The sequence below is a fragment of the Hippoglossus stenolepis genome, chromosome 9, assembly GCF_022539355.2.
Source record: "Hippoglossus stenolepis isolate QCI-W04-F060 chromosome 9, HSTE1.2, whole genome shotgun sequence".
Lineage (NCBI taxonomy): Eukaryota > Metazoa > Chordata > Actinopteri > Pleuronectiformes > Pleuronectidae > Hippoglossus > Hippoglossus stenolepis.
Window position 1 is genome coordinate 14,544,822 of NC_061491.1, and position 13,093 is coordinate 14,557,914.

The 13,093-nt window shown below is 41.3% G+C and overlaps 1 protein-coding gene across 2 annotated transcripts; it reads right to left on the bottom strand.

The window, feature by feature from the left end:
* Window positions 1–2,195: 2,195 nt before the first annotated feature.
* unc45b (unc-45 myosin chaperone B) lies at window positions 2,196–10,719 on the bottom strand. Of its 2 annotated transcripts, none has more exons than XM_035165515.2 (20): window positions 10,564–10,719; window positions 9,658–9,819; window positions 9,537–9,573; window positions 9,268–9,443; window positions 8,905–8,994; window positions 8,621–8,788; window positions 8,331–8,496; window positions 8,061–8,231; window positions 7,535–7,706; window positions 7,154–7,454; window positions 6,817–6,911; window positions 5,745–5,886; window positions 5,525–5,665; window positions 5,290–5,417; window positions 4,897–4,963; window positions 4,576–4,689; window positions 4,243–4,358; window positions 4,037–4,154; window positions 3,765–3,920; window positions 2,196–2,597 (listed from the first exon to the last, which is right to left on the bottom strand). In XM_035165515.2, the coding sequence occupies exons 2-20, from the start codon at window positions 9,817–9,819 to the stop codon at window positions 2,325–2,327; spliced, it is 2,793 nt and encodes a 930-aa protein (XP_035021406.1). In that variant the 5' UTR covers window positions 10,564–10,719; the 3' UTR covers window positions 2,196–2,324. The 2 variants fall into 2 exon arrangements, with proteins under 2 accessions (XP_035021406.1, XP_035021405.1); XM_035165514.2 differs by lacking the exon at window positions 10,564–10,719 and adding an exon at window positions 10,268–10,400.
* Between the last annotated feature and the right edge of the window lie 2,374 nt (window positions 10,720–13,093).

The following is a 13,093-nucleotide window of genomic DNA, read 5'->3' on the forward strand; positions in this document are numbered from 1 at the left end:
GTCTGTCTCGAAAGTCCCGTCTTAATTGTGGTTGGCACAGAGAGGGTGGTCTGATCTCACGTCATATGGAACTATCTCTTCCGGGCCCGTAGCCAGAGTTTAATCATTGTCAAGGTACAATTTCAAGAGGCCTGTTGGCACTATCACCAGAATATTGGGGGGGATTTCCCCGATCTAGATATGGAGAGCAACTATTGGTTACAACTTGGTTCAAAACAGTAGGTTCAAAACCATGTCAGTGGACAATAGCATAAATGACTTACCATTGTGTTTGAGTTTTCATCATTTTGTATTTAAATTATAGAAATGTGTCTCAAACAGTGCATCCACATAAGCAAAATGTGTTATACAATAAATACCATATATTTTTATGAAACTTCCGCTAGGTGTGTAGTTAACTTGAGCCTGTAAGTTCCATTATAATAGCCAAAGAATATGTGGTTATTACACTGTTTGAACAGGATTAGAACAGTCTTGGTATTTAACAGCACAGCGATATAATACAGATTCTGTCCTCGGTGGGAACAGTGGGCAGTACCTGATCCTTCTCTCTCATCATCACCACCTTTCTGTCTTTTTCTCTTGGGCTTGTCTTCAGCCTCTTGTGCCTTCCCAAAGGAAAGCTTCGTCTGAAGAAATCATTTTCGCCTGTCTCAGTGAAGAATGGAGGGGGAGGGCCATCTCGAGCGCACACAAGCAGCTTGAGAACGTGGAGAAAGAACAGCTGAAATGCACCTCCAGAAATACAAACATAGCTTTAACATTTTAAATCACCTGGTACAACAATCTCACCCCCCAGCAACCATTACAGAGCTAACTTTAAAGCACGTGGGTCTTTAAAACACAAGGTGTTTTTTTTATTATTATCATTTATCTCCAGTATCATTTTTGTTGAGGTTAAGTTAGTTTATAATTTTATTTAGTTCTACTATTTTTAGTTTCAGTCTAAGTTCTGTATTTGTTTGCAAGTGTTGTAATGACGGATCATTTCAACAAAGTGCTGAATCAAGTTTATTTTCTTTCATATTGCACCAGCTTCTGCACATTGCACACAAAGGGCTAAATATGATTACTTGTAAACAACTGTGTTTAAATATACAAATAACCACTGTCTATAAATAGATAGGTAGTTATGACATGCCTCCATACTCATACTACTCTTGTGGTGTCATCCATGTGTCCGCAAGCCCCGACATTCTGCCCCCCCCTTAACAGCGCCACTGCTCCAAACAGAGACTTTGACACAGGACGACCGGACATTTAATGTGCGTCTGTCCTGAAGCAAAGGTGGTTACAATGTTTCAGTGGTGGAAACCATGAATCATTATATGTGACTGTACTTCCCCCCTCCACCCTGGCTTGGACTGCCACACACCCTCCTCCAGCCACTGAACATTTGCACTAGACTGTTATTTTTGTATACAATATTACTACTACCTCATTCACTTAATATCTCATTTTTATCTCACTTACTAACACCACTTATACTTACACCTGCACTTTATATACACTTATCATATCTACACTACCTACCTCTATTGCTGCTAGTCTTGTATCTATACTGTTCATATTCCATATCTATTTCTTACTGTACATATCTTATTTATTTACATATTCCACTTTTCATATGCACATACTCTGCACTTTTTCTGCTTTTTTTTTGCACTTCTGGTTAGATGCTAAACTGCATTTCGTTGTCTAAGTATTTGTACTCTGTGCAATGACAATAAAGTTGAATCTAATCTAATCTAATCTAATTATATTCAGTCACTGCATCGATGCAGAGTCCACGTCCACATCGTGATGCATCTAAGAATCAAGAATCACACGTCTAGTATGGAACGAGAAACGTGGATTTTTTTTAAACCACGGATAGATAGGTAGGTATAGGTAGGTAGGTATAAATAGGTACATAGATAGGTAGGTAGGTAGATAGGTAGGTAGGTAGGTGTAGGTAGGTACATAAATATAGGTAGGTCGGTATAGGTAGGTAGGTAGGTGTAGGTTGTTTTAAGTAGGTAGGTATAGGTAGGTACGTAGATATAGGTAGGTAGGTAGGTAGGTAGGTAGGTAGGTAGGCGATTGTCTACTTATTTGTTCCACATTGAAACTGAAACATTTAGGTGTTATTAAAGTAAATATTTTTGCTTTTGTCATCCAGGCACATATGTTGAACAGAGAGAGAAGCTTCATGGTGGGAGAGAGGTTGTTAAATCTTTTAATATTTTTGATGTGGAAAAAGCATTTTGAAAAATGTCTCTATTTAACAGAGGGAACAAAAAAGAAAAAGGTCCATTGGTGCTGTTCTGGTTGTTGCCATCATTTTAAGAAGGGTTAGTGAAGGGTTTGATGAGGCTGAGATCCATAGCTTTAACAAGGCATGTGCGCGCCACATCAATGGGCTCCTGCCTCTTGGGATTATCCTCGGCCCTGCCAATCACTGTGAGGATTTCCAGGAGCTCGCTCTCGATCAGCTTCTTGGACAGCTCGTTGTTGTCGGAGCTGAGCATGTTATAGACAATAACAAGGCCGCGGTGCTGGACCTTAGGGTTGGTATGGAGACATAACCTCTGAAGGATCTCGAGCCACTGCTCGGTCTGTTGGGAGAGTTCAGACACGGTGAAGTGTGTGAATGATGAAAATAAAAGGAAACACAAGTTTCATGCATATTTCAGCGGAGTCAATAGGTTGAAATCAGGGTTGTGAATGGATTTTCTTTCATTTTTTGTTTTAAAAGAGATTTCCAATGATTCTACACATGACCACCAGTGTAGTTTCCCTGTGCTTATAAAAAAAAATGCTATGTCACTGATGATGCCAAATTAATTTCATCTCTATTATTTCAACAAAATTATAACAGCCTCCATTACAAACTGGGACTGTGGAGTCTGAGATGCAATGCCATAGAGTTGCATTAAATTGCAGGATCCATTGTTTTTGGAGGCTGACCAATGGAGACTACTTGTGAGTCCACTTCTCTGTTATTAAGTCCCCTCTCACATTGTTATAGACGTAAGCTGCTTTCAGACATGCACTAAACTCTGGAAATTCCCTGCTGTGTTCTTCATGTGTCAAAGGCAAAATCTGGAGAAAGTCCAGACCCAACTGTCCAAACATTTTCTGTGTTCATGATCTTAAAACAGCTATACTAAATCTCTAAGTAGTGTTAAATCACAGCTGTAACAGTAAGTTAACTTAACCACATTTAGGTCTGTGTTAAAACCAGCTACCGATGTTTGGCTATTTTGTTAAATACCAATAAAAGTGCGTGGAACTCACAGCTTTTCACTCCCTCATTCCTTGTGCATTCAGTGGCACAAAGAATGCTTTGGTACACATGGTGGGGTGCATAATATGTCTTGCCACAAAGCATAGATGAGGCAGCACTGCATGATGCCCCAAAAAGAACAACCAAGAGGGTAGACTACAAGTGTCCTAGTTTTTTCCTATGACATCGCATTCACAGACAGATTCAAGCTGCACCTTTACTCTCATTGGAAGGTTCACATGGAACCGGACTCACGGAAGTGGCAGAAGTGAGTTAAATTAGGTCATATTGTGCTTCAAAGGGTGTGTGGTCCTCGTTATTTGCCATGGTTAGAAGTGCCAGATGTAAGTTATCAGTTCATGAGGTAAAGGTAACCACAGGATTTCTGAGCACGGGTGCGTAAAAATGGTTCAATTATTACATATTACAATTACAGAGGTCCAGACCTGGGTGACATCATAGCCGGCTACGGGCATACAAACACTGTTGTACTTACCACCTGAGTAATTTTGTTGCAGAGCTTCTTCTGAGCAGCAGTGAGCATGGCCAGAGCTCCAGCTGCAGCTATCTGAAGACAGTCGTCATCCTCACCACACAGCAGCAACAGCAGCTTCAGCTTATCATTGCCGTCTTCCATGTAACGTTCCTGAACCTAAAACACAGTTGAAATGTTCCATTATGACTCACCTGCTAGAAAACAAACCGCACATGTTTGACTGTGCACCATAAGTTATGATGTAAGGATTTTGGCAACTTTTCAGTTCTCACCTCTTTGCATGTCACGAGGTTGCACATGCACTCAGTGGCGGCCTGTCGGATCTGGTCGTGCTCCTCGAACATGTAGTTCTCGATCTCGGGCAGAGCGTTCTCTTTCACAATCTTTACTCTAGAAAACAGGACGACAATGTAACCACACTGAGGCAAGACCCGAAAGCTGCACCGAAGACACTTATTACTGAGGAAGGAGTTGTCACCTCAGTTTATCACTGAAGCCAGCCAAGTTGGTGAGGCCTTTCAGAGCTTCAAAGTTCTGCAGTCCATCTCTTTCTGTGTTAAGGAGGTTCACTAAAGGCCGCACCACCTCATACACCTGTCAACAAAGCAACAGTTGAAGATTAACTCTAATAATTACGATAATTTAAACCCCCAACAGAAGATCACAGCAGTCGGAAACGCTGAGAAAGTTCTGCATCTTCCAGCATATGGAGAGACAGAGAAAAAGAGGCCAAGTGAGGGGGGGTTGGGAGGAATCTGGGTGACTCAGCAAATTTCCATTCCCCTTTCAAAAACAAAGCAGCGCGTCTTACCCTCTCCCCGGGGAAGGCGATTTCTGGGTTGGAAATAGCTGCAATCTTGGCGAGGGCGTGACATGCCTTCACCTTTCCGACATCTGTCCCCTCCAGAGCAAGTGGTATTAAAGCCTGAGGGCAGAGCAACAGTTTGATTTAAAAGACAGTGGCTAAACATCGGCGTGGATATTATGAAAGAACCAGTTTGTCTGGGTAGTAGCAGTAAAGGAAATTCTTGTTTTAGACTTTTTTCTGGGTATTCAGCTGTGGAATACAGTGGAAGGACTTTGTGTCATGTTGTAGATTCATGCAACATTGATTTCCAAACCGATCGCTCACCTTTCCACCACCTTGGGCTACAATAATACCACGATCTTTGGAATCCTCTGACAATGCCAAGAAAATCCTGTAGATAAGAAATACAAAATAAGTTTAGCACTCATATATTTCTCAGCAGTGTTGCAGTTTAAGGACGAATACACAAGAAAGGTACTTTAATTTGTGGTATATATGTTTTTTATTTATCTTGTTTTAACTCTTTTCTCATCTGTAACATTTTGTATTTCTGTATCTGTGCTCTTATGCTGTGTGATCTTCAAATAGCTTTTAACTGTTTATTGTTTGCTTTCAATTTTTCATTCTTAACTTGTGACTTAACTAATGATATGACTCATCGCATGTTGTGATGATGTTTTGGGGGTTTCCAGTGAGTTCCACAGAAGCTTCCCTCACCTTGCCAACATTTCCTTGGTCTGGTCGGTCAGGATGGCATTATCAGCTTTGACCATTACAGTTAGAGCAGATGTGACACCAGCTTTCAGCAGCCTCTTCACTCTTCTCTGAATAAAGTCCTTCTTGTCCTGAGAAACGATGGTGTGCAAAATGTGTTTATGCACATGAACGTGTGACATTACCCGCTCTGCCCATTGCTGCTGTCTGATAGAGTTTTCTGTGCTTCCTCTTTTACCTTAGGGTGTTGCTCAGGCACATGTTGCTTGGAGAACTTGGCTAGCTGGACCAGCTCTGGGAGGATGTCTTTCTTATCATAGCAGTTTGTGCAGTTGATCAGTGTGCAAGCTACTGAGTATAAGATTGTCTTGTCCTTCGACTAGAAAATAAAGAGAAAGGTTATTTCTCATATCTAATCAGATATACTGCAGGTTCGCTTCTGACTATAATTTCTATACCTTGGCCAGTTCAAACATGGCTTTCATGGCAAGGTCGTCCTCAACAAAGTCATCTTTCACATCAGCATCATTAGTCAGGTAAGCGAGACCCTCGATAGCCCACTTCCTTGTTTTGGTATCAATCTGGGGATTGCAGAGCCACCTGAAGGAACAGGGGAAAGGTTTAACACCAAGTTTGTATCCTGATGATGTCAGGTAGTAGGTTGGCCAATCAGTGTACTTCAGTCTCAATTGATTTCATATTCTGAGACAAAAATCGTAAAATTCAAAATGTTTAAAATAAGGTTTTGTAAAAGGAAATAGTTTTTAAGCTTTAATTTCTCCATTTCTTGATTTGGGGTTGTTTTCTTGCTGCAGCCAGGGTTTCTGGCTTTAGTTTTCCGTTAAAATTTAGGCAAAAAACCCCTGCATGGTTACGTTTAAAAAAGAATGGGGCGGCTCATACATTAAGGCTTGAGTTCATTGCAGTGGTCACAGGTATGACTCTGACCGACAGCCTTTTACTGTACATCTGTGTACAGTATAAGTCTGTGCTGTCAATAATTACAAAAATGCCCAACAAATATCTTAACAACAAATTGTTTGGGTTAAAATAGACCCTTTCACAATATTAACTGCATGTTTAGGCTTGTCCAAACACTCATTTAAATCTCTTGCACGCCTCACAAAGGGCCACACACAGCCTCCCTCACTACAACAGACTGCACACAGCCTTCTTATAACTGAACTGTCTTTATTTTAGCTGATGTTGTTAATGTTGAGAGGGTATGATTAGAAGAGGGTTTCTAATCAAGAAAAAATAAACCTATGAAGACACAAAGAATTTTGAGCCTTTCTTTACAAATTATATTTCATGTCTGAAAATGCCTCGATACCTTTTTTTATTTCAGTTTTATTTTTAAAATAGACCAATTTTCTGATTTTGGTTTCAGAATAGGAAATTGAATGAGACAAAGTTACGCACATTGATTGCAGGGTACAGGGACATTCTGCTATATATCTAGGGATAAATCCATTGCAACTTTTGTATTGAAATCGTACATTTGCTTATTGTCTCTGTGTGAGTACTCACTTTCTGCATTGCTTGGCCAGCTTCTCTGTGGAGCCCTCAGCAAACTGCCTTAAACTGTAATCATCTCCTCCAGCTGAACCCAGTTTACAGAGACCCTGCAGGGGACATTGAGATGAGCATATATGCACATAGACACAAGTTATGTGCTCTCATCAAACTTTCTTACATCCCAACACAACTTTGTGCTCCAACTGAACAACAGTATATCATTATATTTACTTTTCCTATGTGTTCATACCGTGGTAAAAATAAATAATATATACAGTATATATATATTTTAACCTGTCTTATATTAGCAAACTTCCTCTATGTTCTGTTCTTTCCTTGGCACACTCACCACCAGCGAACGTATTTTAATCTTCTCATTCTTTGTCTTCTTGTAAATATCCTTGAGCATCGACACGCCATTGGTAATAATGAAGGAGGCGCGGCTCATCTTTGAGGAGGCGTGGATCAGCGCCTCCACGGCAACCATCTGGTCCACCTCCCGCTCTGAGCCGCACAGTGCCACCATCATCTCCATGATGCCCTGCCGTCCAACCAGTACATTACCGACGTCAAAGGGACCCTGCAGCAGCCCCGAGATTGTGTTGACAGCATGAATGGTCTTGTCCATGTTGTTGGGGTCAATTTTTGATCTGTGGAACAGAGACATTATAATAAGTTATGTCGCGATGGCAAAATGAGCCACTGGGGGATCAGTGTTCTATGGACGTACTTGATGTAGTCATCACAAATGTCTCTGAAGTTGTCTCTCTCTGGGTCACAAGTGAGGTCGTCATAGAGCTTGCTGAGCAGCACGCTGGCGATCAGCTGTGTGTTGTCTGTCAAGGGCAGCTGGTCTGGCAGTTCAGGAACCTGACCGCACACCTTGAGGATCTTCTTCAGACCTGGAGAACAAGCACATAAATGCATTCATGGATATCTGCTGAATACATCATGTCAGAGAGTCGAGGTTCCAGCAACATGACTGTGAAAATACGTTTAAACTGCAGCAGGTCAGAGGACGTCAGCTGAGTCTTTCATATGTGGCCCAGGATGGATTTAGGTTCACACAGTGAAAAGAATGTGGTCACATGCATCCCAGACCACCTCTGAATGTGGTCAGAGTGATCAGATCTCAGGACGCACTGAGGAAGCATTTCTGACTTTTAGCGCTGACCATTTGTGATCGGCTCACTCAGGACGGATGTTAAAACCAGGTCTAATTGGATTCTGAGCGATGTGATGCAGCCGTGTCTCACCGTGATCGATGGTGAAGAGGGTTCTAGTGTTGTCTTTCCCTCTCTTTTCTTTGCGCGGCACATTCGTGGTCAGGAGGTTCAGCGCCTGGTCTCTGCCATGGCCGGAAACCTTCGCATTGTTAACCATCTCCAGCAATGAGAGGAGGATGGTTTTCAGGTCTTTAGCTGTGTCTGCAGAGGGACAGATGATAGAAAAAGTGTGAGCAGTGCTGGGGAAAAAAATACCAAACAGCTGAGGTCACTCAGTTACAGACGAGGATGTGGTCTCACCCAAAACTAAGGCCTCTTCTTTCCCATACTCCCTAGAGTCTCCACCAGTGAGGGAGTCATTGATGCACTGGAAGAGGTTGCAGGTGGCCAGTGCAATCTCCTCATTGTCGACTGCCATGATGCTGCACATCTTATCAACCCCTACCATGTGCACAATAGCCATGGCCTATCCAGGGGAGTGAAAAGAAACATGTAAATAGTATAGAGCATATGTCTGAGTGCGTCATATAGGCAGGAGTTACACTATATTGACTCTATTCAGAAGATGCGATTTGTAAGACTATACTCACGCGAGCCTTGTGTCCTGTGCATATCCCTGACAAAGTACGGACAGCAGCCAGGATCATCTCTGGTTTGCTTGTCTCTATCATACTGAGCAGCAGAGGGACTCCATTGTTCTGGAAAATCCTTTCTGCTCCCGCGTCCTCCCTCGATAGCACAATCAGGTTATTTGCAGCCTAGACATAAAAGAAGTGGAGTCAAAAAGTGGAAGTAGTGCTAAATCCACAGCTGCAAATTCAGGAAACAAACTAATTTCCCAGTTATTTTGTATCCAGATTTAAAATAAACCCACCTTTTCCCGCTTGTCTTTTTCCATCTCTGCATCGAGGAGGATGTCGAACATGTTCTGTACTCTCGAATCTGTAGAGAATGTTGTTTTAAGCTGTGGAGGAAAAAAGTTTTGTATATGAAGGTTCTGTGATATCCTGGCATCATTTCCTGTGATAATTTCCTGCGATCATTTCATCATTTCCCTTGGCAGGGGTAAATATGATTTTCTTTTCAGCCGAATATTGACTGTTCAATAAATATATCAGTGTAGATTTTTTATTAGAAATCAGTGAATGCTGCATGTATTTATGTATAGTGATGTATGAAGTCATATACTGCCCTGTATGAATGTGTGCGTGGCTGTGATGTTCTGTTTAATACTGACCTTGACCTGAATTTCTGCCCCCAGTCTACGGAGAGTCTCCACGAAGGTCTTGTTCTTTGGTTCGATGGTGGCGCATCTCTGCACATCTTTGAAAGCCATGTCTAGTTTCCCCAGTTTCTCCAGAGCTTGACATCGCCGGAACAAGGCTTTAATGTCCGCTGCATCTACATCAATTGCTAAAAAAGTAGGGTGAGTCACAATGAGTTTGTGGACCCTTTATTCAAATTAATATTCATTGGGTTAGTTTGATTTTATATTGATTATGCTACCTTTTGATGCATCAGATGCTGCATTGGCATAGTTTTCCTTCAACAGCAAAAACAGAAAACATTAAAATTATAGTCTATTCACCAGAGGAATTACAAATCTGCTTTAACAAAAACTGCTTACCTTTTTGAGGTAGCATGCTGATCTGTTCCTGTAAATGACAGCCAGCACCTTTTTGTCTTTGCATAGCTTGATGGCTGCAGTGTAGCAGTCAATGGCTTTGTCAGTTTCTCCAGCCTGGAAGTGTTTGTTTCCCTCATCTTTTAACTGGATTGGGTCTCCCATCTGGGGGAGAATTCAATCATCATGTATAAAATAAAAAAATCCTTATAAATCCTCAAATTTCATGTTAATTGATCATCAGCATGTGCGACGAGACGCACACGTTTCTTGTGTCTGACAGCATCACCTCACCAGCAAAAGCACAATTTTTACAATTTCAGTGTCATCAGTCTTTCAAACATGTGGCATGTGTCAAGCGTCATATTAAAGTGAAACATTCCAATCACATACAGAGGTTTCTGGTTAGAAAATAAATATTTCAAACAATCTAAAGGTTTAAAACAAACCTCCTGAACAGTTTTATACTTTTGCCCATTGTAACTGTAAAGATCAACAGAATATAAGTATGGAAGCAGTTCAAAAGCAGTACTTATTTATTTCACAATCACCCTGGAGGACAGCGATCGTAACCTGTTAATATAATAATATCATTTAAATCTTTAAAACTTACCATTTTTGCTAAAAGGTGTCCTGCTGACCTGGCTCTCCTGTAGCAAATGGCCACGCACATGCTATCCCTAACTTTAAATGGCCTGCCCTGCAGGCCTTATTTGGGCATGGTCTCGTACCCCAAGTGGAGCCTTGGAACAAATGCTTCTTTCCTAATAGACAGACACCATGTCCTCATGCTCCCCCTGATATGGCACAGTCCACCCCCCACTGTGCTCTTATCCTAAGCACCCTATCCATGCCTGATGGACACGAAAAAACAGGGACAAAAAGTTTTCTGTGGAAGCTGTGCTGTACCTTATGGATTGTGTGTCTTGCTCAATCCTCTTCAATGGAACTGTTCTTCGGTTTTTTTGTCCCACGTAGACGGCCTTCACCTCCAGTCTCCAGTGTTTGTTCAGACTTTTTCTGTCTGGTGTAAGTTTCCCCCCACCAACACCTCAATTTATATTTATACTGCAGCTCAATGAGATGGGACAGGACTGAGGTGGACCATCCATCACACACAGGGGTTCATTCCCAGCATACAAAGGCCCCTTAAAGATCATTTGCACCGAATGTCATCAAAAACCATGATTACTTGTGTTGCAACAAATATCATTTCAGTGTTTTTGAAATATAAAAGGCCTCGTGAATGAAACTGTTATTTCCCATTCAATGAATTCTGCGAGACTGACCCCCGTCAGAGGTGGTCTGCTCCTGATAAGATCTATTTCAGGCTCAGACAGCTGAGAACTCACCAGCAAATGCCTGATGCCAAAGTGGCGGTGATGGGAGGAGGGACCGACAGCTGTGTGACAAACAGAAGAACCTGGTAGCTTCTGGAAAGAGAATGACCCCGAATCCCACACTCCAGTGAGGCGGTGACCTGATGAACTGGGTGTTAGTCTCCTTCCCAGTGCATGCTGGGATAGGCTGCAGGCCCACTGTGAGTGTAAATAGGAATAAGCATGTTGGAATTTATAAGCTGATTTGTTACATAGAATGCATTCGATTATAATAGAACCCAGTGAGGACTGAAGTCATCCCACTACAACAGTCACTGTATATTATTAGGGGAGGGAATTGCAGCGCTACTCACGATACGATACAAAACGTGATACGTGGCCCACGATCACATTTAATATAATATGTATAAATAATATAATAACATTGATACAGTGATTCTGCAATAATATATTGACAACCGTGTAATGATACATCATGATATCTGTACAACTGAAGAATACAAAATGCCCCCAAAGCGGTAAAGTGCAGGATTTATGTATTCATTCACTGCAACGTGGTATCGCTTTCACCGACACAAATTTATTGGGACAATATGCTGCTATGAGCTCTTTGATATATGAAGGGGCCTGATTGTTAAGGGCTTTGTATATGATGCAGAGAAGATGAGACAGGAGTAATATGATCCCCTCTTCTAGTCCCTGTAAGCATTTTGAACCAGTTGTTGGCTTTTCAATGGTCAACAGGACAATGGTCCTGTCGAGAGTTGACAAATACATGGACTGGTTTCGCAGCATCCTTCTGAGACAGGATGTTTCTAATTTTCATGATATTGTGCAGGAGGAAGAAGGCTGAAGAGACTTGCTTTATGTGTGGGTCGAATGAAATGTCCTGGTCTAACAAAACTCTAAGATTCCTCACAGTAGAGCTGGGGGCCAAACCAATGGTATCCAAGGGGATCATCTGGTAAGACAATGTTTCTCTGAGGTGTTCAGGGCCAAGTACAATGACTTCAGTTTTGTCTGAATTTAGAAGTAAAAAGTTATGGGTCATCCAGGCCTCGATGTCCTTGAGACATTGCTGAAGTTTAACTATGTGATTAGTTTAGATAACAATAAACTGGCAAAAGTTAAAACTATATATATATATATATATAAAAAATATTATATCAGACTATATGCACACTTGTTTTTTCACTTTCCCTTTAACTACTGTTATTACTGTCTGCTGTAAGTATGAGAGTATGTGTATGAGGTGTTTGATGAGTGTATGAATGTGCATTTATTTCTATTTCTTAATCATTTCTTTAATTCTTATTTCTTATTTTTTATATTTGTATATGAAGATATTATTAGTGAAATAGGGAAATAACAATTCCATTGCATTGATAACTTGTTCTGCATATGACAATAAAGCCTTTGAATCTTGGACTAGATATATTCTTTATTTGTCTTCATAGGGAAATTGGTTTGCAGAGAATAATCACAGGGCTTTTAACACACACCAACATAACACAAAACATCTACAGACATAAACCACACCTACACATACACTTGTACACACTGTACCTTAAGCATCTCTGGATTGACAAAGTGGACATTTGGCCCAGACCAGCTAGACATCTGGATTTTGTACATGTTGTTTTTCTGGGCTTCAGTTGTGATTTTGTTGAGAGGCTAGTTGTCCCTTGCAAGGAGGGAGCAGCAAGCCAATTGGCAGATGCAGAGCAGAGTGGACGTGCTGGTGACGGGCTGGGGTGTAAGGTTTAACAAATTAAACTGTAACAATTTGATATGTCTTTTATTTAAAATATAGGAAATAAATTAAGTTTAAGATCTAGCTCTCATGAGAGAAACACACCATAAACCATGAAACATACCAAGCTCCCATCCCAACTTATTCCATTTTTGGTCAGGGCCTAACAGAGCACTAAGAAGGAAAACAGGAAGTGAGGAACAATCTCTAGGAAATTGACAGCTGACCCTGCTTGTACTTGCTTATCTTGTACTCCAAGAGGCCTCCCCAGCCCAAGCTGCCCAGCGATGGGCTCCCAGCCAGCTCTGTTGGACATTTAACTATGTAACTATCCACCCGTCAGCTA